This window comes from Salvelinus fontinalis, chromosome 3 (assembly GCF_029448725.1).
Source record: "Salvelinus fontinalis isolate EN_2023a chromosome 3, ASM2944872v1, whole genome shotgun sequence".
Classification (NCBI taxonomy): Eukaryota; Metazoa; Chordata; class Actinopteri; order Salmoniformes; family Salmonidae; genus Salvelinus; species Salvelinus fontinalis.
Window position 1 is genome coordinate 6,795,876 of NC_074667.1, and position 24,218 is coordinate 6,820,093.

At 42.6% G+C, this 24,218-nt stretch overlaps 2 protein-coding genes and 1 pseudogene across 3 annotated transcripts; 1 reads left to right on the plus strand and 2 right to left on the minus strand.

Annotated features, from left to right (window-relative positions):
* The first annotated feature begins 491 nt into the window (after positions 1 to 491).
* Positions 492 to 14,515, plus strand: LOC129837262 (centriolar and ciliogenesis-associated protein HYSL1-like). 2 transcript variants are annotated; one of them, XM_055903293.1, is made up of 12 exons: positions 492 to 949; positions 1,416 to 1,518; positions 1,702 to 1,818; positions 2,126 to 2,193; positions 2,310 to 2,551; positions 3,887 to 3,942; positions 11,113 to 11,264; positions 11,663 to 11,708; positions 11,812 to 11,875; positions 11,981 to 12,062; positions 12,206 to 12,232; positions 13,155 to 14,515. In XM_055903293.1, exons 2-12 carry the CDS (start codon positions 1,419 to 1,421, stop codon positions 13,284 to 13,286), a joined length of 1,086 nt encoding a protein of 361 aa, XP_055759268.1. In that variant the 5' UTR covers positions 492 to 949; positions 1,416 to 1,418; the 3' UTR covers positions 13,287 to 14,515. The 2 variants fall into 2 exon arrangements, with proteins under 2 accessions (XP_055759268.1, XP_055759259.1); XM_055903284.1 differs by lacking the exons at positions 492 to 949; positions 1,416 to 1,518; positions 1,702 to 1,818; ... (1 more) ...; positions 2,310 to 2,551; positions 3,887 to 3,942 and adding an exon at positions 6,946 to 7,981.
* Positions 13,347 to 16,135, minus strand: LOC129837289 (39S ribosomal protein L4, mitochondrial-like; annotated as a pseudogene).
* Positions 16,136 to 16,505: 370 nt separating this feature from the next.
* On the minus strand, positions 16,506 to 23,104 carry LOC129835066 (neuroblast differentiation-associated protein AHNAK-like). Its single transcript, XM_055900419.1, has 2 exons — positions 22,642 to 23,104; positions 16,506 to 22,502 (listed from the first exon to the last, which is right to left on the minus strand). The coding sequence occupies exons 1-2, from the start codon at positions 23,102 to 23,104 to the stop codon at positions 16,795 to 16,797; spliced, it is 6,171 nt and encodes a 2,056-aa protein (XP_055756394.1). The 3' UTR covers positions 16,506 to 16,794.
* Between the last annotated feature and the right edge of the window lie 1,114 nt (positions 23,105 to 24,218).

The following is a 24,218-nucleotide window of genomic DNA, read 5'->3' on the forward strand; positions in this document are numbered from 1 at the left end:
TTTTGATTGACTTGCTTTAATGCTTATTTTTATATAGCTATCTCAAATAGAGAAATATAGTATATAATGGCGTATTTTATGAATGTACTATCTCCGCCATGGTTTGTGAGGAAAATTAATGGCGTTTTTGTAGGGTTTTTGGATAAACGCTTAAAATAAGGTCTGTGATACACAGGTATAAGAAAGTTTATACGTTTTGTTCTATGAGATAATCTTCATAAACGACCATCACTTTTTGTGAATTTTGAATAATTTATGCAATAATGTAAAAAAAATCATAATGGTCATGCTATTATCTCATAGAACAAAATGTATTAGAGCTCCTAATCCGCTTGTTTATTCCATGTGTAACTCTGTGTTGTTGTTTCTGTCGCACTGCTTTGCTTTATCTTGGCCAGGTCGCAGTTGTAAATGAGAACTTGTTCCCAACTAGCTTACCTGGTTAAATAAAGGTGAAATTAAAAATATATATTAAATGTAAAAATCCTGTGTTAACTTCAGAATTTATTTTGGCCGTTTTTTCCAAAAACCCAATTCTTTCCCCATTCATTTTTCCATAGGGATGACTAAGGACTGCAAACTGGCGAGCACACAAACATTTCAGACAAAATCTTGTAATGGCATCATCTTCATAGGCACTGCATCATCATCATCATCATTGGCACTGACTGCATTGCCAGGGTATCCCCACGGTCTTCCTTGCACAAGGCGGCGATATTTCTGGGCCAAGTCAAATCCACCGAAGAAAATTCAGAAAGGGCGTCGTTTTTAAAACACGTTGTTTTTTTCGAACAACGGCTGTGTTGTTGTCTTGGTACTGAAAATACAAGCAGTAACTAGCTAGCTGGTTCAGTTCAATACTTTTTTCCCAGTTCAATAACGTTACCTGTGTTGCAAAACAGACGTGGCTAACGTTACGCATTTATACTAAGAAGCTCACACTGTATAGGTAAAACACATTTTATCAATCAATGTTAGCATTGGAAAATGGCCTGTTGTGTTGAACGGCTGTCTTTGTTATCCTGCTATGTTAGCTAGCTAGTTATATTATAACTTAGCTAGTTAACGTTAGCTGGCCATTGGCTCATTTAACATGTATTAGAAGCTAACGTCAGCTGCTAGATTGCATACAAAATTAGAAGCATGCGTCCTTTTGGTTGATTTGGGCTATCTAGATAAGGAAGAGATCATGAACGTTTGATTGATTGTAGCTAGAGTTTGGTTGGTGGTTGTCTAGCCTGATGGTAGCTAACAACTTGTTGCTGATCTTAGTCAATCGCTTCCATCATTATTCTCTGCTATCCATAATTGATCACGTAGTTATCTATCTAACAGTAACGTTATCTAGCAATCCATCTAACTGTCCAACTGCTTACTTTTGCTTATATTACATTTAAGGGACAATTCTTTTTCAGGAAATGGAAAACTTGGATTTCTCGGAAGATGAAATTCAACAACAATTGGAGGCACTTGGTTACAACAAAATACCAAGACACAGACTACGTGAATTCAAAAGAGGTGGGTTGATAAAATTTGCGAATATAGGTCTACATTTTGATGACCAAATGCTGACTAAATCTGAAATAACTGGGATGTCTTGGGACTTTCACTCTGCAAGTTAGCTGTCAGATTGGTGGAGAAGCAACTTTGTGCGTGTGTGTGTACGTATGTGTGTGTGTGTGTGTGTGTGTACATATATAGATCTAGATGAACTGATCCGACATGAAAAATCTAAGAGCCACTCATCCAGTGAATTGAACTCGACAAGATCTCAAAGCACCATCTTCAAAAGTCCTCCTGCAGTCACCAAGGTTAAAGGTAAGATCACTGTACGTGTTCTCATGTCCACTACATAATCAAATATAACTGGGCCCGGTTTCCCAAAAGCATCTTAAGGCTAAGTTCCTCTTCGAGCCATGGGATCCCATGGTTCCTATGGTTTTAATGATGAACTTAGCCTTAAGATGCTTTTGGGAAAGTGGGCCCTGGTCAGTAAGTGTTGGTTGCACCGTTTGATGAGCAGTGAGGTTCCTCTTGAGTCTCGATTGAATTTCCTTGTCCCCCCCCCCCCCCCTTGTTCCCCCCCCCTTGTTTCCCCCCCCCCCCTTGTTTCCCCCCCTAACAGTACAGGATAACACTGCAGCCTTCAGAAATGTGTTTGCCCCGGATGGTCCATCACACCATGAAAGACGGGTACATATTCTTGTCCCAAATCATTCAGTCCACCTTCATCCAGCAGATAAGCTAGCTGTATTGTATTTATAAAAATTATTAGAATGGCATGTTACTTTGTTCTGTGCTCCACCCAGGTGCTAACCTCCACATACAGCAGAGATAACAGTAACTATGGTGCCAGACAGGAGTATGACTCCTACACTCAGCACTCTGTTGCCCACAAGTACCAGCGCCCCTCAACAGCCCCTAATAGGCTGGAAGTGGATCCAGACCTAACTGACCTCCAGCAGTTATCGTTCTCTGTCAGTCAGTCATCCACACCAGACCGAGACACAGGAGCGCATGGGAGACCCTTTATCAAGAGGAAAGTCCTTAGGTGCGGTAAGTTTACATCAGGCGGCTTTGTAAAGACTATAATGATCACGTGTGTGGCTTTGTAAAGACTACAATGATCACGTGTGTGGCTTTGTAAAGACTACAATGATCACGTGTGTGGCTTTGTAAAGACTACAATGATCACGTGTGTGGCTTTGTAAAGACTATAATGATCACGTGTGCGGCTTTGTAAAGACTATAATGATCACGTGTGCGGCTTTGTAAAGACTATAATGATCACGTGTGTGGCTTTGTAAAGACTATAATGATCACGTGTGCGGCTTTGTAAAGACTACAATGATCACGTGTGTGGCTTTGTAAAGACTATAATGATCACGTGTGCGTGCGGCTTTGTAAAGACTATAATGATCACGTGTGCGTGCGGCTTTGTAAAGACTATAATGATCACGTGTGCGGCTTTGTAAAGACTATAATGATCACGTGTGCGTGCGGCTTTGTAAAGAATATAATGATCACGTGTGCGTGCGGCTTTGTAAAGACTATAATGATCACGTGTGTGTGCGGCTTTGTAAAGACTATAATGATCACGTGTGTGGCTTTGTAAAGACTATAATGATCACGTGTGTGGCTTTGTAAAGACTATAATGATCACGTGTGCGTGCGGCTTTGTAAAGACTATAATGATCACGTGTGCGGCTTTGTAAAGACTATAATGATCACGTGTGCGGCTTTGTAAAGACTACAATGATAACGTGTGCGTGCGGCTTTGTAAAGACTATAATGATCACGTGTGTTGCTTTGTAAAGGCTATAATGATCACGTGTGTGGCTTTGTAAAGACTATAATGATCACGTGTGTGGCTTTGTAAAGACTATAATGATCACGTGTGTTGCTTTGTAAAGACTAATGATCACGTGTGTTGCTTTGTAAAGACTATAATGATCACGTGTGTGGCTTTGTAAAGACTATAATGATCACGTGTGTGGCTTTGTAAAGACTATAATAATCACGTGTGTTGCTCTGTAAAGACTATAATGATCACGTGTGCTGCTTTGTAAAGACTATAATGATCACGTGTGTGGCTTTGTAAAGACTATAATGATCACGTGTGTTGCTCTGTAAAGACTATAATGATCACGTGTGTGGCTTTGTAAAGACTATAATGATCACGTGTGTGGCTTTGTAAAGACTATAATGATCACGTGTGTGGCTTTTAAAGACTATAATGATAACGTGTGCGGCTTTGTAAAGACTAATGATCACATGTGCGGCTTTGTAAAGACTACAATGATCACGTGTGTGGTTTTGTAAAGACTAATGATCACGTGTGCTATTGAGGATACTTGAATCAACCTCACTCTGTTTCTTCCTAAAGGAAACATCAAGGCCAAGTTCACGTCTGCGATGAATCAACACATAGTGAAGATTCAGGTAATTCAATGTTATGCATGATATTATTTATGCAAAAAGGCTTAGGAGTACTATATTTAAAATGAGGCCCGAGGAGGTGTGGTATGTTGGCCATTATACACTGGGCAGTTGGGGTCCTGGATGCTGATTGGCTGAAACTAAATTCTAGCAATGTAAACTCAGCAAAAAAAGAAACATCCCTTTTTCAGGACCCTGTCTTTCAAAGATAATTCGTAAGAATCCAAATAACTTCACAGATCTTCATTGTAATGGGTTTAAACACTGTTTCCCATAAACAATTAATGAACATGCACCTGTGGAACGGTCGTTAAGACACTAACAGCTTACAGACAGTAGGCGATTTAAGGTCACAGTTATGAAAACTTAGGACACTAAAGAGGCCTTTCTACTGACTTTGAAAAACACCAAAAAGAAAGATGCCCAGGGTCCCTGCTTATCTGCGTGTACGTGCCTTAGGCATGCTGCAAGGAGGCATGAGGACTGCAGATGTGGCCAGGGCAATAAATCGCAATGTCCGTACTGTGAGACGCCTAAGACAGTGCTACAGGGAGGCAGGACGGACAGCTGATCGTCCTCGCAGTGGCAGACCACGTGTAACAACACCTGCACAGGATCGGTACATCCGAACATCACACCTGCGGGACAGGTACAGGATGGCAACAACAACTGCCTGAGTTACCCCAGGAACGCACAATCCCTCCATCAGTGCTCAGACTGTCCGCAATAGGCTGAGAGAGGCTGGACTGAGGGCTTGTAGGCCTGTTGTAAGGCAGGTCCTCACCAGACATCACCGGCAACAACGTCGCTGGACTAGACAGGACTGGCAAAAAGTGCTCTTCAATGACGAGTCGCGGTTTTGTCTCACCAGGGGTGATGGTCCGATTTGCGTTTATCGTCAAAGGAATAAGCGGGATCGATTTGGAGGTGGAGGGTCCGTCATGGTCTGGGGCGGTGTCACAGCATCATTGGACTGAGCTTGTTGTCATTGCAGGCAATCTCAACGCTGTGCGTTACAGGGAAGACATCCTCCTCCCTCATGTGGTACACTTCCTGCAGGCTCATCCTGACATGACCCTCCAGCATGACAATCCACCAGCCATACTGCTTGTTCTGTGCGTGATTTCCTGCAAGACAGGAATGTCAGTGTTCTGCCATGGCCAGCGAAGAGCCCGGATCTCAATCCCATTGAGCACGTCTGGAACCTGTTGGATCGGAGGGTGAGGGTTTGGGCCATTCCCCCCAGAAGTGTCCGGGAACTTGCAGGTGCCTTGGTGGCAGAGTGGGCTAACATCTCATGGCAAGATATGGCAAATCTGGTGCACTGACTTACTTTTGATTTTGACCTCCGCCCCCTTTGTTCAAGGACATATTATTCAATTTCTGTTAGTCACATGTCTGTGGAACTTGTTCAGCTAATGTCTCAGTTGTTGAATCTTATGTTCATACAAATATTTACACATTAAGTTAAGTTTGCTGAAAATAAACGCAGTTGACAGTGAGAGGATGTTTATTTCTTTGCTGAGTTTATATCATACATTATAAACTGGGTGGTTCAAGCCCTGAATGCTGATTTGCTGAAGCTGTGTTCTATCAGACCTTATACCACGGGTATGACAAAACAATTATTTTTACTGCTCTAATTATGTTGGAAACCATTTTATAGTAGCAGTAAGGCACCTCGGGGATTTGTGATATATAGCCAAAATACCATGCTTACAGGCTGTGTCCAGGCATGTTGCGTTGTGCCTAAGAACACCACTTAGCAGTGTTGTATTGGCCATATTCCACACCCCCTCGGGCCTTATTGCTTAAATATACCACGGGTATGGCACAACTACTTGTTTACTGTTATATTTATGTTGGAAACCGGTTCTTGTCGTGCCTAAGAACAACCCTTATGGGTGGTATATTGGCCACAACTCCTTATTGCTTAAATATACCATGACTAAAGGCTGCTCTTAGGCACGACGCGGAGTGCCTGGATACAGCCCTTAGCCATGGTGTATTGGCCATATACCACAAACCCCCAGGGTATATTATTGCTATTATAAACTGGTTACCAACATAAATAGAACAGTAAACAAGTATATTGTCTGATATACACAGCATTTCAGCCAATCAGCACCCAGGATCCAAACTACAGGGTATATAATTGTATTTAGTTTTCAGATGCCTGTTGTTGGAGCCAGTTTCTATTTCTTTGGTTATGCAAATATTTGTTTTAGGTCATATTGTTCCATTTAGAATAACTTCATTTAATTTCTATATAAGGTGTGTGTATATTAATTTGGTTATGTGGTCTTATGATTTGAATGAGAATAGGTCAATTACACCCTCTAGCCAGAATTAAACTATGGGCGGGCCCGCACAGATATGTTAATTGGGTATTTTGCGACGAGAAGTAGGGCCTGCTAGTCATGGCAAACGTTTGGGTTACTGGGACCCACATACGTCTTACCTTGATATTTTAATTTAAATTGAATATTGGAACCTTTGTTTACCTTGCACTTATCATGTTGGATTCTACATATAAAACATTTAAAGTTTTATTCATCAAGGCTTTGGATTCTTGACTTTCTATGGATTTGCGTCTCAAATCTTTCAACTGGTGTTCCCATGGCTATTTGAAAGCCACTACATTTAAGTAAAAAGTTCCACACGTTATGGATTAATCAAGACACCTGGAGCAAAGCAGCTCTGCTGACAAAAGAGACCATGAGTACAATACTGGTTTAACGTGCAAGCTAAGCCTATCTTTTGTGATTGTTGGTTTGGAAATGTTTGACGCGTCTGTTTTGGAAACAAATGTCGCAAGCTATTCAACTGTGAATAGGTTCGTTGGGCACTATTGGAAATGTACTGTTGATATTGACAAACAAAGCTTAGTGCTAGACTACCCATGGACTTTTTGGACAAGCTGTTGAGAAGGAATACATCACACAGCATTGTGGAGTTGCAGTTCCTCTGGCGACCAGCCGTCAACAGGTGGCAGTATAGAGCAACATTGAGACCACAGGGTATAATCCTCTTAGCACTACTCCTTAGCCATCTGCCTCTGCAGATCACCACACACTCCCCACAGGAACAGCATAAGGAGACTTCTTACCCTTCGCTACCATGTATAAAATGTACGACAGTCAGTGGGATGAAGAGAGTGAGGACGGGAATAGCTCCCTAAACTCCGCTTTCTGGTCCGACGGAGAGGGGGAGGAGGAGGAGAAGGTTGAGCAATACAAGCAGGAAGATACAGAGCCCAACAGAACCACTGAACACACACAAGAGGAGCCACCTGTCGCAGAGCCACCTATCACGGAGCGTCCAAAGGAAACCGAACAGGAGGAGTGTAGAGGAGAAAGGGCTAAGCAGGGTGAAAAGGAAAAGATTGACGAGGAGGGTTACAGCACTCGTGATGGGAGCCCGGCGCTGAGCTTACTGACATCTGGTTATGGCACCTACAGGCCGGCCTCTTCAGCTAAGGATGACCCGGAGGGAGAAGACTATAGAGACGACAGTACCATAGCTGAGTTTGACAGAGAAAGCCAGGGCCTTTCTGAGATGCGATATGGCGATGAGGATGACCAGTCGCTCGCCAATTTTGATGGTGACGGTAAGGAGGATACCACTGATCTACAGAGCTGTGAGGACACTGGTTTGAGGACGAAGTTGGAAGAAAGTCAAAGCCTCTCTAATATGGCATATTGTGAAGATCATCCTCCTGTTGAATTGGAGAGCAAAGACCGCACTGATGTGAACTACTGTGAAGATGACTATACATTGGCTCAGACTAAAAATGACAAGGCAGTATTAGATGGGATATATCCTGAAGAAAGTTCTCTCACTGAGTCCAAAGACAACGAGAGGCCCACTGGAGAAGGATATAGTGAGGAAGACTCTGACAGGAAAGATGAGAAAGGAGCAGAGGATGAGCAGGAGTGGGAGGATTTGCAGTCGCTGGCGAGCAATAAAGATATTACGTTAATTGATTCCAAGTCTACAAAGACTTATGAAGAGTGGGAGGATAACAGAAGACACAAAAGGGGTAAACTGTATACCCGGTCTATTCTCCTTATAGAATGAAAATACAATTTCTATAGGTAACATCCCCTTAGTCCAAGTGTGTGCATAATAGACTGACACATTTACATTTAAGTCATTTAGCAGACGCTCTTATCCAGAGCGACTTACAAATTGGAAAGTTCATACATATTCATCCTGGTCCCCCCGTGGGGAATGAACCCACAACCCTGGCGTTGCAAGCGCCATGCTCTACCAACTGAGCCACACAGGACCCTGTACAAGAGAACAAAGCGAAAGACCTTGCCTGCAATTTTTGTTGAAAGTCATGTCATCCATTGCAGTGGTTCCCAACCTTTTTCGGTTACTGTATCACCAACTGAATTTTGCTCTGCCCGGAGTACCCCTGAAGTACCCCTTGTTTTTTATAAAAATTTTATTTAACCAGGTAGGCCAGTTGAGAAGTTCTCATTTACAACTGCGACCTAGCCAAGATAAAACAAAGCAGTGTGACAAACAACCGAGTTACACATGGGATAAACAAACGTACAGTCAATAACACAATAGAAAAATCTATATACAGTGTGTGCAAATGGAGTAAGGAGGTAAGGCAATAAATAGGCCAATAGTAGCGAAGTAATTACAATTTAGCACATTAACACTGGAGTGATAATGTGCAGATGATGATGTGCAAGTAGAAATACTGGTGTGCAAAAAATGTAAGTAAAAACAATATGGATGAGGTAGGTAGTTGGATGGGCTATTTACAGATGGGCTATGTACAGCTGCAGCGATCGTTAAGCTGCTCAGATAGCTGATGCTTAAAGTTAGTGAGGGAGATATAAGTCTCCAACTTCAGCGATTTTTGCAATTCGTTCCAGTTATTGGCAGCAGAGAACTGGAAGGAAAGGCGGCCAAAGTAGGTGTTGGCTTTGGGGGTGACCAGTGAGATATACCTGCTGGAGCGCGTGCTACGGGTGGGTGTTGTTATGGTGAGCTGAGAAGGCGGAGCTTTACCTAGCAAAGACTTATAGATGAGCCAGTGGGTCTGGCGACGAATATGTAGCGAGGGCCAGCTGACGAGAGCATACAGGTCGCAGTGGTGGGTGGTATATGGGCTTTGGTGACAAAACGGATGGCACTGTGATAGACTGCATCCAGTTTGCTGAGTAGAGTGTTGGAGGCTATTTTGTAAATGACATCGCCGAAGTCGAGGATCGGTAGGACAGTCAGTTTTACGAGGGTATGTTTGGCAGCGTGAGTGAAGGAGGCTTTGTTGCGAAATAAGAAGCTGATTCTAGATTTAATTTTGGATTGGAGATGCTTAATGAGTCTGGAAGGAGAGTTTACAGTCTAGCCAGACACTTAGGTATTTGTAGTTGTCCCCATATTCTAAGTCGGAACCGTCCAGAGTAGTGATGCAAGTCGGGGTGCGGGCAGCAATCGGTTGAAGAGCATGCATTTAGTTTTACTAGCGTTTAAGAGCAGTTGGAGGCCACGGAAGGAGTGTTTTATGGCATTGAAGCTCGTTTGGAGGTTTGCTAACACAGTGTCCAAAGAAGGGCCAGATGTATACAGAATGGTGTCGTCTGCGTAGAGGTGGATCAAGGAATCACCCGCAGCAAGAGCGACATCATTGATATATATATATATATATATATATATATACAGAGAAAAGAGTCGGCCCGAGAATTGAACCCTGTGGCACCCCCATAGAGACTGCCAGAGGTCCGGACAACAGGCCCTCTGATTTGACACACTGAACTCTATCTGAGAAGTAGTTGGTGATCCAAGGCTGTTAAGTCTGCCGATAAGAATACGGTGATTGACAGAGTTGAAAGCCTTAGCCAGGTCGATGAAGACGGCTGCACAATACTGTCTTTTATCGATGGTGGTTATGATATCGTTTAGTACCTTGAGCGTGGCTGAGGTGCACCCGTGACCAGCTCGGAAACCGGATTGCACAGCGGAGAAGGTATGGTGGGATTCGAAATGGTCAGTGATCTGTTTAACTTGGCTTTCGAAGACTTTGGAAAGGCAGGATGGATATAGGTCTGTAACCGTTTGGGTCTAGAGTGTCACCCCCTTTGAAGAGGGGGATGACCGCGGCTGCTTTCCAATCTTTAGGAATCTCAGACGATAAGAGAGGTTGAACGGACTAGTAATAGGGATTGCAACAATGGCGGCGGATAATTTTAGTAAGAGGGTCCAGATTGTCTAGCCCAGCTGATTTGTACGGGTCCAGGTTTTGCAGCTCTTTCAGAACATCTGCTATCTGGGTTTGGGTGAAGGAGAAGCTGGGGAGGCTTGGGAAAGTAGCTGCGGGGAGTGCGGAGCTGTTGGCTGGGATTTGGGGAGCCAGGAGGAATGCATGGCCAGCCATAGAGAGATGCTTATTGAAATTCTCGATTATTGTTGATTTATCGCTGGTGACAGTGTTTCCTAGCCTCAGTGCAGTGGGCAGCTGGGAGGAGGTGCTCTTATTCTCCATGGACTTTACATTGTCCCAGAACTTTTTGGAGTTAGAGCTACAGGATGCAAATTTCTGTTTGAAAAAGCTAGCCTTTACTTTCCTAACTGAGTGTATTGGTTCCTGACTTCCCTGAAACATTGCATATCGCGGGGGCTCTACGATGCTAGTACAGTACGCCACAGGATGTTTTTGTGCTGGTCTGGGGTAATCAGGTCTGGAGTGAACCATGGGCTATATCTGTTCTTAGTTCTACATTTTTTTGAAAGGGGCATGCTTATTTAAGGTGGTGAGGAAAGCGCTTTTAAAGAACAACTAGGCATCCTCTACTGACGGGATGAGGTCAATATTCTTCCAGGATACCCGGGCCAGGTCGATTTAGAAAGGCCTGCTCCTGCTTGTGCATTGTGGCAGTAGGCCTATGGTCTCATGAGTCTTATCAAGTACCCCTGTGGATATGCCAAGTACCCCCAGGGGGTCCTAGTACCCCTGGTTGGGAACCACTGATACAGTGCATAGTACTAATCCCTCTTGCAGCAATTGTATAACTAAAATGTGAGATGTACTGGGCCTGTCCGGCTCAGTGATCATGCAACACCTGCCTAGCCCTTACTAGCATTGCTTATGGCCCTACACAGTGGTAACTAAGGCTAACGTGTTGTGTTCCCATTATGTCTCCCTTTCAGGTGCAGTGAGTGGGCTGGGGGAGCGTCTGGGAGGGGTTCATGTGTCCATGTCCACCCATCAGGAGTTGGAGAGTGATGAAGCAGGCAGTCTGAGTGACAGGTCGGAGTCGGACCGTCTCCCAAGTGCCTTCAAAGCCTACATCCGAGGCATGGTGGGTACTCTTGTCTTTTGAGAGCTGACATCGGTTTTGTTTATTAATCTCAGATTAAACATGGGTACATTTACATTTGTCATTTAGCAGACGCTCTTATCCAGAGCGACTTAAGTTAGTGCCTTGATCTTAAGATAGCTAGGTGGGACAACCACATATCACAGTAACATTTTTCTCAAATTAGCTATCAGCAAAGTCAGCTAGTAAGAGGGGAATAGTTAGTTCACGAAAGGGGGGTTGTGCTGTGGGATTATTTAGGATACTCTTTGAAAAGGTAGAGTTTTAGATGTTTTCGTTATAAATCATTTATCCTTAAGTCCAGGATCTTTTTTGACAATCGTTCCAAACATATACATCTGTGTTTGTTGAAAACAAATGTCGTTTTAAATCTCTTACAGGCCAGATCTGGGAGTGAGATTGACATCAGACCCCAGCCCAAGTCGTGTAAGTACCCACACTGCTGTTACACATGTCATCGTGCTCACTGCAATCTGTCCTGTTACAATGTGCCCCAATTAAACATAGTCACTCATGTCTGCTCTTGCAGTTATCCGCCCAGTAATGGATCATCCTCACACCAGAAATCTGAAGAAGACCGACCCAGTGGCAAAGTAAGAGGATAATTTGAGAAATGTCTAAATAATCAGTAGACATCTTTTGAAAGATTACTGCTGTGGCTCTGTGCTACATTTCATAGTGTTCCCCATCTTCCAAAGGTATTTCCAGTACAAGCAGGACTGGGAAATGTTCAAGGCGCCAGGAGAGAAGGATAGAAAAGCACTGCACTGGGAAATCAGGGTATAAACACCTTCTCCATAACAAACTCAGTTGGCTTACATACTTTATTTCAAGACTACTTTTTTGCATGTAGTGGACAAATCATGATTAATTGTAATGATGCATGAACATAATGTCTGAATTAATCACTCTTGTATTTTTAGGAACAGCTCGCGTACCAACCTCTAGCAGTGAGTATGCTTCATTTATAACAGAATTTTATAATCTTGTAACCATCCTGTCATTCATTATTTCAGGTCAGAAATTTCCTTAAAGGGATTTCCCCCCCCCCCCAAAAAAGAATGTCATTAGTCCATGCCATGTTTGACACAGTCCCGCATAATTTATGCATGTCAACGTTCAATATTTCAAGATAAATTGCTTTCAGCATCCTGATGCCCAAAGTGTGTTAAGACACATTTCTGTGGACTGTAATGCAAATGGACAAAGTATTCGTGTTTGATTCCTTTCTCTCCCCTAATTTAGACAGATCTGAGTTTCTTATTCAATGTTGTTCTGAGGGCATAACCACATTTTAAGTTTTAGTCTAGTAATCCAAGTTGATAGAGAATGTATAATACGGGACTCACATTCACACCAGGGACCTGCTGCATGGCAACCCATGTTACGCTCTCTGCCACTTGGAGCAATGCACCAGGCATGCCTTTTCACTATTAATGGCTGTAAGCCCAACCCACTGATCTTTAAACACGAGAGTTAGAAAACAAAATCAGCATCAGGTGTTGAACTTGGGACCTGTTGTATTATACCCGCTAGCCAACCTGCCTCCTCTTATTTGACTCAAAACCTGTCACTGGGTCGCAAGCCACGCCCACTAATCACATTCCTAAATGGCTGATTAGACATGGTTGGACAGGTGAACGCAAGGACTCCATCTTTCCAGTCATTACAAATGAGTGATTACTTCAAGGAAGGGTCCACTTTTAAAGAATTCTAAAAGGAATAAGTAGATGCACTGAGCTGTGCTGCATTGCTCCCTGGAAACCACAGACATGGCCTAACGGAAAATATATAAACAATGTTTTTCTGGGGGGATAAATACCTAGCAATGACTGAAAACATTGACATCTTGTAATGCCCCCCCCCCCCCAGCCGAAGCCTCGAAGAGTATTTGTGCCCAACACCTACGTGGTGCCTACAGAGAAGAAACGCTCCATCCTGAGATGGGAAATACGACATGACTTGGCCAATGGACTCCTACCGCCAATCAACTATCGACTCTAGGCCTTATGTACTTTATGCCTAAAATAGGCTCTTTTAATCACCAGTTTGCATATCTTATCATTGACATTTATTTATTCAAAAGTTTTTATTGAACATATTAAAAGGCATGACAAACATTTGGATCATTGAATATGTTACATGACGTTATTACTTCACCCAGTGCCTTCAAGGCAGGTCAGTGTAGGGGAGTTTGAACGGGTACAGAGGTGTGAAGCGTTCGTCGTGCCAAAGCAGCTTGTTTTCCAGAAACTTCACTGCTTCCAGGGTGAGGACCAGGACCTCGTGTTTGAGCATGCTATGAACATTCAGGCCTGTGGAAGAAAAGTTATCAGGAAACATTTTAACTTTACATTAATTTGCCCTCACCTGTGTAGTAACAGTAAATATGTTACATAGTACCATGTAAACTGTAACACAATGTTGCCCCTAGGTCAATTATACACTGAGTGTACGAAACATTAAGAACACCTTCCTAATATTGAGTTGCCCTCAGAACAGCCTCAATTCGTTGGGGCATGGACTTTACAAGGTGTCAAGCGTTCCACAGGGATGCTGGCCACTGTTGACTCCAATGCTTCACACAGTTGAAGTCAGGCTGGCTAGATGTCCTTTGGGTGGTAGATCATTCTTGATACACATGGGAAACCCAGCAGCGTAGCAGTTCTTGACATAAACAGGTGCGCCTGGCACCTACTACCATACCACGTTCAAAGGCACTCACATCCTTTGTCTTGCCCATTCACCCTCTGAATGGCACACATACACAAGCCATGTCTCAAGACTTAAAGTCCTAGTCATTTTCTAAATTACTGTCAACTTACCTATGGCTGGAAAGACATTCACAGTCTTCAAGCTCTCAGTGGCCTGAAGGATGTTCTCAGGAAGCTCTTCGCCCCTGTAAAATATCAAAGACTCAATCCTCAGCTAGGATGTCCACAGAACTGAGTTTTTTTTGTTCACTGCTGATACTTACACATCCACTATCAAAACAGACTCCCCCCAATGTCGGTATCAGATGAGGTACTGTGGGTTAGCTGTGGGGATGTTTAGTGTCAACCACATGGAGATAATCCTGAAAAACAACACCCATCATCAATACAGTAGGAATGTAGATGGCATAATTAAAAAGCATTCATTTAAGAGGATTGATTACATGATAGAGGAAGTTTAAGATGTGAATGAACTTGTACTTGTGAAGTGTTTTAACAAATAAAATGGTACATACCTGGGCCAGTTTGGAGCTGCGGGCAATTTTTAGTCCTTGAACATGTACTTTCATGGGCAACATGTAGTAAAAACTGGTTGGTCCTCTGGGTCCATGAGAAACACCACCTGCAAAACAGAAATTATGTAATTTATTCTAATTGTTTTAAATCCCTCCAATGACTTTGGCTCTTAGTTGTTCCTTCTTTTGGACTGACTGATATTTAGATGACAGATTAATCTATGTTCATTCTTGGAACTGGCATCTTAAACTAAAATGTAATATGTTTGTTTTGTCTGTGTGTGTTGACCTGTATGTCCTCCACTTAACACCAAACTACTGACTTGGCCCATACAGACTGAGACCCTCCTCTCCATATAGGTGACCTGATGTTTCCATGTCGTGCTTTGCCACTTCCCTTCTGTCTCCAGGGTTTCTTTCCTCCACCTCTCACCTCCGATCTGACCTTAGTGTGGGCACGGCTCTAAGGGAGATTTTCAGTTTCTTATAGTAGGAGCAGGTGCATTTATTCAAATCTAGCTCAACTCAGATAAGTACAGAGCTTTGGGTATAAACCTACAGAAATGTCTGTACTTCTCATCACCAAATTTTTATAATATGGCCACAACAGCAGTGTGAGAAAGTTGATTATTGGTTTGCTATTGCTTCTTACAATTCTCTTGAAATTTCTCTGCCAGAGTTCAACTTCATGGAGTATGTCAATCCTGGTGGCAACAAAATAATTTACTCGTCACTATTTTCATAAAAACGATAAAGCACTGAATATGTAAGTCTCTCTGGATAAGAGCCTCTGCTAAATGACTTAAATGTAAACACAATGACTAGACATTGACAGTCTTACCTGGTAGGGACTGCAAAGACATCGGGGTGGATGTCAACCAAACCTAACTGTTTACTGTCCCGGCTCTCCAACGTCTCCACCCATGTCTGTACTGGGCTCAGGTGTACAGGGACGGCAGCATCACACCTCAACACAGGAAGACTGGAGTCTGATGGTGGAGGGGGCCTCTCTGGAAAGAGACCACAAGTCATTAGCTTTCTTACATCTGACCTAGTTGGGAAATTAATGCTCTGAAAATGACAGTCTTACAGTCTACATGCATCCGTATACAACTTGCTTCTTCAAATTCACACAATCAGTTCAATGATCCATAGTGCATGATAGAAGGCATGGAATGAAAAATCAGACCTTACTTGCTCTTGCATGGTCCATGAGATTGGAAGGGATGCGTAAATTTGAGGGTAGAGCGTTCTCTCCAGAGAAAGATGAAGCCAACTAAAAACGGACATCTGACAATGAGCTTTTATATGTGCCAGCAGTAATTTCAGCCACTACATCTTTATATATCGTCAATAGTGACAGATAGCTAAGTTAGCATTAGCCTAGCTTAACGCTCACCTTTTTAGAAATGCCTCGACCACACACTGTAACTGATATACGGAACATTTCTGTAAACCTAATTTAGCCAACTAAATACGTGCGATTTCTCCAAAGCCATCTTTAAGAGATCATATTTTGAAACAAACATGCATTTTCTAGATATTTCCGTTTCCAAATAAGAAAAGTCTTGCGGCGGTGCTGGTATGTTGTCGCATACCGATGACATTTATGTTGCGTAAAGGCAAGAGTCATAAGACTGCCACCTAGCGGTGCGGAGGTGAACATCTCTAATAGATGAAGCGATATTTATACAAAAATAGCAGTTGAATTGAATTTTCCTAACGTTATTTCAATGTTCAAACGTAAGGGAAATAAGCATTGCTTGCTGTTTGGGGTTTTAGGCTGGGTTTCTGTACAGCACTTTGTGACATCAGCTGACAGTAAGAAGGGCTTTGTAAATACATTTTATTGATAAAGCCTACTGTTAGAATTGGGTCAGAATAATGAAGCCTAGGCTAATGAATTTTGAAGTTGTTTTGAATTAATCATTTTGTTGAATTTATGTAAAGAAAGATAAAACAAAGATTTATAAAAGTTACTAAATCCCATTTAATTTTATTACAATGTAGCAAGTGTAGAGTAAAAATACCATTTGAATAGCTTATCAGCAGAACATAACCAACCTTTCATACATTTTTTAAATCACTTGACAAAAGAAAGCTTTATACATTAGTTTTCAACATGTTCATAACAAATACCAATCAATTTACATAAAAAAGTACAAATAAGTGCAAATAATCTGATGCTTGTTTTATATGTAACAGACGTTTTCTGCATTATGTTTCAACAGAAGATTGTGATTCAAACCAGCCTAAAATGACATTTAGTCAGTTGTCTGAACGCTATATAAGCTTTGAAAGCCAGAATGTTGACCCTTTTAAGTTCTCATCTTCTGGAACTTCAAGGTCCATATTTGATGCACTGAAGTCGAGACTTCTGAGTGTATGAGATCTACGGTTTGACTCTTCCTTGTGATGATTTTTCAGGCTCCCAGTTCCGTCTGGTACATCCCCTTTGAGATGTTTGGGAAATACAGTGACAAAATATCCTTCTTGATCTTCAGACATTTTGCGGTTTGAACCATGAGTAAGATTTGGCATGGACGTTCCAATTTCAGACTGTTTTGGACTTCTCCTTTTTGTTCTGCCGCTTTCACCAGCTGGGGCTTTCATATGATGTTTATTGCCCTTGAGGTCAGTTCTACTCAAATGTAAGTCTGGCTGTGAAACCTCTACTCCATACCTTGGGGGTGGGAGTTTAGGGACTGAAGCGTTAATACTGGCAAGACTTGAGTCTATATCAAGGTCTGGTATTCTTGTATGACTGCCCAATTTAGAAGTCTTGGATTTGGACATTTTTAATTTCCCTGTGGAATCATTAAGGTCTGAACCTCTCAGTTCCAAACCAGACACTTCATACTCAACTTTTGGCAAATCAATGTCGGCAATGGGATAACTGGCCCTTTCTTTGACCTTCCTAGACCTCCTATCAGCGTGTGGCAGTGTCACTTCTGTATTTATGTCTTCTGCTTGCACTTTTATATGTGCTCCACCTGGGATATCAGACCTGCGTTTACTATGAGATGACACTTTGTATTCCGGGCCTCTGATATCAGCTTTGGGTATGCTCAGGCTGACATCTGGGTGACTAACTTTCAAGTCTGGTGCTTTTAGATTCACTTTAGCCTTTGGAGGAGAAATGTCATTTATTTTCATAAAGTCCATATCTGTACCTGCCCTTAGATTGGGACTTCCAAACTGAGGCAATTTAAAGGATGGCAGTTTGAATTTTTCAGATTGTATAGCAATGTCACTGTCTGGCAAATTGAGATCAGCTTGGGGGCCTTTGAGGTTACCAGAGGGAACATTTATGTCTAAATCTGGACTACCGATCCCTGTGTTTACTTTCGGGGCTGACAAGCTTAGGTCCGGTCCATCAATGTCTACATCTATTCCAGGATCTGGACCTTTCAAGCCAGAAAGGCTGAATTTAGGCATTTTGAGTTGGGGCATTTTGAATTTCCCAGAGGGTGAATCAATGTTCATATCTGGAGTGTCTACATCTATCTTAGGGGCTTCTAGGTCAACTGTAGGTAGGTCCAGGTGTGGTGAACCAATCCCACCTTTCATCTTTGACAATTTAAAACCTATGTCAGCACTGATGTCATGATCTGGTCTTTTTGGACTAGACAACACAAATGTAGGCATTTTGGGCATTTTGAATGAAGGAGTGTTGATGTCAAAATCAGGGGCTTTGATGCTATCATTTGGCCTCTCTATGGTTGGAACTCTGAATCTACCTGAGGGCATATCTGGAGCATTGAGGTCTAGTTGGTGCCCTCTGAGATGACCCTTAGGTAGTCTCAAATCTGGGGGACTGATTCCCCCTTTTAGCTTTGGGGCTGAGAGGTCAATATTGGGTAAGTCATAATCTACATTTGGGCCAGATAGTCTGAAATCAGGCATTTTTAGACCTGTTTTGGGACCTTTGAGGTTAGCTGTGGGGGCATTGATATCTATATCTGGGCCCTCTAAGTCTCCATCAATGTCAACATCTGGTCTCTTTAGTCCCCTGAATTTAGGCACTTTAAATTTGGGCATTTTTAATTTCCCAGAAGGTGCATTTATGTCAATATCTGGAGCATTCACATTTAGTTTAGGGGCTTTGAGGTCAGCATCTGGTAAATTCAAATCTGGGGAATCAATTCCCCCCTTCATCTTTGGGGCTTTGAAATTCAGTTTTGTGGATTTTGGCATTTTACCAGACAGCCCAAATTTGGGCATTTTCAGTTTACCAGAGGGGCCATCAATGTCCAGATCAGGAGCACTCAGATCAACCTTTGGTTTCTTCAATGTAGGTACTTTGACTTTACCGGAGGGCAAATTAAAGTTGACATCTGGTGCATTGATGTCTAATTTGGGGCCTTTGAGGTCTACATCTGTCAGATCCAAATCTGGGGGACTAATTCCCCCTTTAAACTTGGGGGCAGAAAGATCTAAGTAAGGCCCCTTAACTTTTGGTCCAGAGAATCCTAAATCTGGCATCTTGAAAGTTGGCATTTTGAGTTTTCCTGATGGACTGTCAATATCAGTGTCTGGAATGTTTAGGTCTGCTTTGGGACCCTTGAGTTTGGGAGATGACAAGTTCAGATCTGGTCCCTCTATAGTGCCATTAATGTCAACATCTGGTCCCTTTAGGCCTCTGAATTTAGGCATCTTGAATTTCCCTGAGGGTGCATTGATGTCGAGATCTGGAGCATTCAAATCTAGTTTAGGGGCTTTGAGGTCAGCATCTGGGAAATTCAGGTCTGGAAAATCAATTCCCCCCTTCATCTTTGGAGCTTTAAGATTTAATTTGGGAGATTTTGGCATTGTACCAGACAGCCCAAATTTAGGCATCTTGAATTTACCTGAGGGTACATTGATGTCGAGATCTGGAGCATTCAAATCTAGTTTAGGGGCTTTGAGGTCAGCATCTGGGAAATTCAGGTCTGGAAAATCAATTCCCCCCTTCATCTTTGGAGCTTTAAGATTTAATTTGGGAGATTTTGGCATTGTACCAGACAGCCCAAATTTAGGCATCTTGAATTTCCCTTCGGGTGCATTGATGTCGAGATCTGGAGCATTCATATCTAGTTTAGGGGCTTTGAGGTCAACATCTGGGAAAATCAGGTCTGGAAAATCAATTCCCCCCTTCATCTTTGGAGCTTTAAGATTTAATTTGGGAGATTTTGGCATTGTACCAGACAGCCCAAATTTAGGCATCTTGAATTTTCCTGAGTGTGCATTGATGTCGAGATCTGGAGCATTCACATCTAGTTTAGGGGCTTTGAGGTCAGCATCTGGGAAATTCAGGTCTGGAAAATCAATTCCCCCCTTCATCTTTGGAGCTTTAAGATTTAATTTGGGAGATTTTGGCATTGTACCAGACAGCCCAAATTTAGGCATCTTGAATTTCCCTGAGGGTGCATTGATGTCGAGATCTGGAGCATTCAAATCTAGTTTAGGGGCTTTGAGGTCAGCATCTGGTAAATTCAGGTCTGGAAAATCAATTCCCCCCTTCATCTTTGGAGCTTTAAGATTTAATTTGGGAGATTTTGGCATTGTACCAGACAGCCCAAATTTAGGCATCTTGAATTTCCCTGAGGGTGCATTGATGTCGAGATCTGGAGCATTCATATCTAGTTTAGGGGCTTTGGGGTCAACATCTGGGAAATTCAGGTCTGGAAAATCAATTCCCCCCTTCATCTTTGGAGCTTTAAGATTTAATTTGGGAGATTTTGGCATTGTACCAGACAGCCCAAATTTAGGCATCTTGAATTTCCCTTCGGGTGCATTGATGTCGACATCTGGAGCATTCAAATCTAGTTTAGGGGCTTTGAGGTCAGCATCTGGGAAATTCAGGTCTGGAAAATCAATTCCCCCCTTCATCTTTGAAGCTTTAACATTTAATTTGGGAGATTTCGGCATTGTACCAGACAGCCCAAATTTAGGCATCTTGAATTTCCCTGAGGGTGCATTGATGTTGAGATCTGGAGCATTCACATCTAGTTTAGGGGCTTTGAGGTCAGCATCTGGGAAATTCAGGTCTGGAAAATCAATACCCCCCTTCATCTTTGGAGCTTTAAGATTTAATTTGGGAGATTTTGGCATTGTACCAGACAGCTCAAATTTAGGCATCTTGAATTTCCCTGAGGGTACATTGATGTCGAGATCTGGAGCATTCACATCTAGTTTAGGGGCTTTGAGGTCAGCATCTGGGAAATTCAGGTCTGGAAAATCAATTCCCCCCTTCATCTTTGGAGCTTTAAGATTTAATTTGGGAGATTTTGGCATTGTACCAGACAGCCCAAATTTAGGCATCTTGAATTTCCCTTTGGGTGCATTGATGTCGAGATCTGGAGCATTCATATCTAGTTTAGGGGCTTTGAGGTCAACATCTGGGAAATTCAGGTCTGGAAAATCAATTCCCCCCTTCATGTTTGGAGCTTTAAGATTTAATTTGGGAGATTTTGGCATTGTACCAGACAGCCCAAATTTAGGCATCTTGAATTTCCCTGAGGGTGCATTGATGTCGAGATCTGGAGCATTCAAATCTAGTTTAGGGGCTTTGAGGTCAGCATCTGGTAAATTCAGGTCTGGAAAATCAATTCCCCCCTTCATCTTTGGAGCTTTAAGATTTAATTTGGGAGATTTTGGCATTGTACCAGACAGCCCAAATTTAGGCATCTTGAATTTCCCTTCGGGTGCATTGATGTCGACATCTGGAGCATTCAAATCTAGTTTAGGGGCTTTGAGGTCAGCATCTGGGAAATTTAGGTCTGGAAAATCAATTCCCCCCTTCATCTTTGGAGCTTTAACATTTAATTTGGGAGATTTTGGCATTGTACCAGTCAGCCCAAATTTAGGCATCTTGAATTTCCCTGAGGGTGCATTGATGTTGAGATCTGGAGCATTCACATCTAGTTTAGGGGCTTTGAGGTCAGCATCTGGGAAATTCAGGTCTGGAAAATCAATACCCCCCTTCATCTTTGGAGCTTTAAGATTTAATTTGGGAGATTTTGGCATTGTACCAGACAGCCCAAATTTAGGCATCTTGAATTTCCCTGAGGGTGCATTGATGTTGAGATCTGGAGCATTCACATCTAGTTTAGGGGCTTTGAGGTCAGCATCTGGGAAATTCAGGTCTGGAAAATCAATACCCCCCTTCATCTTTGGAGCTTTAAGATTTAATTTGGGAGATTTTGGCATTGTACCAGACAGCCCAAATTTAGGCATCTTGAATTTCCCTGAGGGTGCATTGATGTCGAGATCTGGAGCATTCACATCTAGTTTAGGGGCTTTGAGGTCAGCATCTGGGAAATTCAGGTCTGGAAAATCAATTCCCCCCTTCATCTTTGGAGCTTTAAGATTTAATTTGGGAGATTTTGGCATTGTACCAGACAGCCCAAATTTAGGCATCTTGAATTTCCCTGAGGGTGCATTGATGTCGAGATCTGGAGCATTCACATCTAGTTTAGGGGCTTTGAGGTCAGCATCTGGGAAATTCAGGTCTGGAAAATCAATTCCCCCCTTCATCTTTGGAGCTTTGAGATTTAATTTGGGAGATTTTGGCATTGTACCAGACAGCCCAAATTTAGGCATTTTCAGTTTACCAGAGGGGCCAATATTGTCCAGATCAGGAGCATTCAGATCAACCTTTGGTTTCTTCAATGTAGGTACTTTGACTTTACCCGAGGGCATATTAAAGTTGACATCTGGTGCACTGAGGTCTAATTTGGGGCCTTTGAGGTCTACATCTGGCAGATCCAAATCTGGGTGACTAATTCCCCCTTTAAACTTGGGGGCTGAAAGATCCAAGTCTGGATTTTTTACCTCAAAGTCAGGCCCTTGAACATCTAGCCCTGAGAAGCCAAAGTCTGGCATTTTAAAACTTAATTTTCCAGGTGGGCTACCAACATCCAAGTCTGGTCGTTTTAATTTGGAAGATGATAAGCTCAGATCTGGTCCATCCAAGTCTTCATCAATGCCAACGTCTGGTCCTTTAGGGTCTGAAAGGGCAAATTTAGGCATCTTAAACTCTGGCATTTTGAATTTTTGCATCAATGTCAATATCTGGAGTGTTTACATCTAATTTAGGTGCTTTCAGGTCGACTTTGGGTAAATTCAAGTCAGGTGCATCAAGCCCACCTTTTATCTTGGGAGCTTTGAGACTTACCTTTGGTGTTTTTACATCAGCATAAATGCCCAGATCTGGTCTTTTTAGGCCAGAGAAGCCAAATTTGGGCATCTTCAGTTTACCAGAGGAGGCATCCACATTGAAATCAGGAGCTTTGAGTTCTGCATGTGGTTTCTGTAGTTTGAATTTACCTGAGGGTATGTCAATATCTGGAGTACTGAGGTCAGGCAGACGGAAGTCTAATAGACACATCTCAGCCGCTGAGAGGTCCAGGTCTGGAGTCCTAACTGTTGGTCCAGATATATCAAAGTCAGGCATACCAAGACTTGGTGTTTTGATCTTCCCAGATGGGATACCAATGTTTGCATCTGGTAACTCTAGATCTATTTTGGAACCTTTAAGGTCCACTGAAGGTAAATCTAGATCAGGGTCATTCATGTCAGGAGCACCAATCAAAGAGGTTTTAAGATGCATGTTTGGTGTCTTTAAAACTGCATCAATGTCTAAATCTGGTCCTTTTGGTACTGTGCGAGAGAGGCTAACCTTAGGCAATTCAAAATAACCAGAGGGATCATCCACATCAAGGTTGGGGTTTTTCAGTTTCTTGGAGGACCAGACTCTGATTTTACTTGAAGGCATATTCATCATGCTGACATCTGGGGCTTGCAGATCTAGATTCGGACCATTGAGATTAACATCTAGTGTTTGTAGGTCTCGTTGGGGACCTTTGAGATTAACTCCAAGCATATCTTTATCTGGGATCCTCATATTTGGTGTATCAACCTCAAGCCTGGGCACATTTACTCTGGGTCCAGAGAGACCCAAGTCAGGCATCTTAAATTTGGGCATTTTGAAATTTTTGCCTCTTTCAATATCAAACTTTGGGGTGTTGATATTTAAAGTAGGTCCAGTGACAACCTCCTCTGGTAGATTGAGCTCTGCTTCCGGGACATTGATATCTCCTACAACTTTGGGAAGTGGATCTATAACTTTCAGGTCAAGATCAGGGCATTTGAGCTCAATTTCGGGCAAAGACATATCAAATTCTAGAACATCGATAGCATCTATATCAGTTTCAAGATATGGCCTTTCCAGGTTAACTGATGGAGCATCAATGTTTAGTGACCCATTTAAATGAGGCAGGGAGAGATCTGATGTACTAATGTTGGCATTAGGCAATGGAAGTTCTCCACCGCGAGCATCAGATACCTTTGACATCAAGTTTAGGCACCTTTAACTTTGGAGCAGAGAATTTGAGGTCTGGAGACTCTAGATAGGTGGAGCATCTACTTTGGGTGTCTCCACAACTGGGTTATCCGTGGTGAGGACAGGGAGTTTGAGGTCACCTTTCACTTTAGGCTTGTCCCAGAGAGGTCCCGGTCCCTTGCCCTTCACCTGTCCATTATGGGAGCCTCTTTCCCCAGCACCTGCAGGTTGTCCAGGGCTGTCATCTGTCATGAATCTATTTATTTTGGCATTGTAGAGTCTATTATATGAATCCTTCAGCATCTGTGAAGAGAAACCAATCCTTAAAGGGACAGTTCGAGATGTTGGCAATGAAGCCCTTTATCGACCTCCCCAGAGTCAG

Excerpts from the sequence above, each read along its gene's own strand:
- LOC129837262 (XM_055903284.1), top strand. The coding sequence starts at position 7,060 with ATGTATAAAATGTACGACAGTCAGTGGGATGAAGAGAGTGAGGACGGG. Across the intron at positions 11,265-11,662 it reads AAGCCTACATCCGAGGCATG|GCCAGATCTGGGAGTGAGAT; the intron begins GTGGGTACTCTT and ends AATCTCTTACAG. Across the intron at positions 11,709-11,811 it reads CAGACCCCAGCCCAAGTCGT|TTATCCGCCCAGTAATGGAT; the intron begins GTAAGTACCCAC and ends CTGCTCTTGCAG.
- LOC129835066 (XM_055900419.1), bottom strand. The coding sequence starts at position 23,104 with ATGCATCTTAAAACCTCTTTGATTGGTGCTCCTGACATGAATGACCCT. Across the intron at positions 22,503-22,641 it reads CAAAGCTCCCAAGATAAAAG|ACCCTAAAGGACCAGACGTT; the intron begins GTGGGCTTGATG and ends TTGCCCTTTCAG.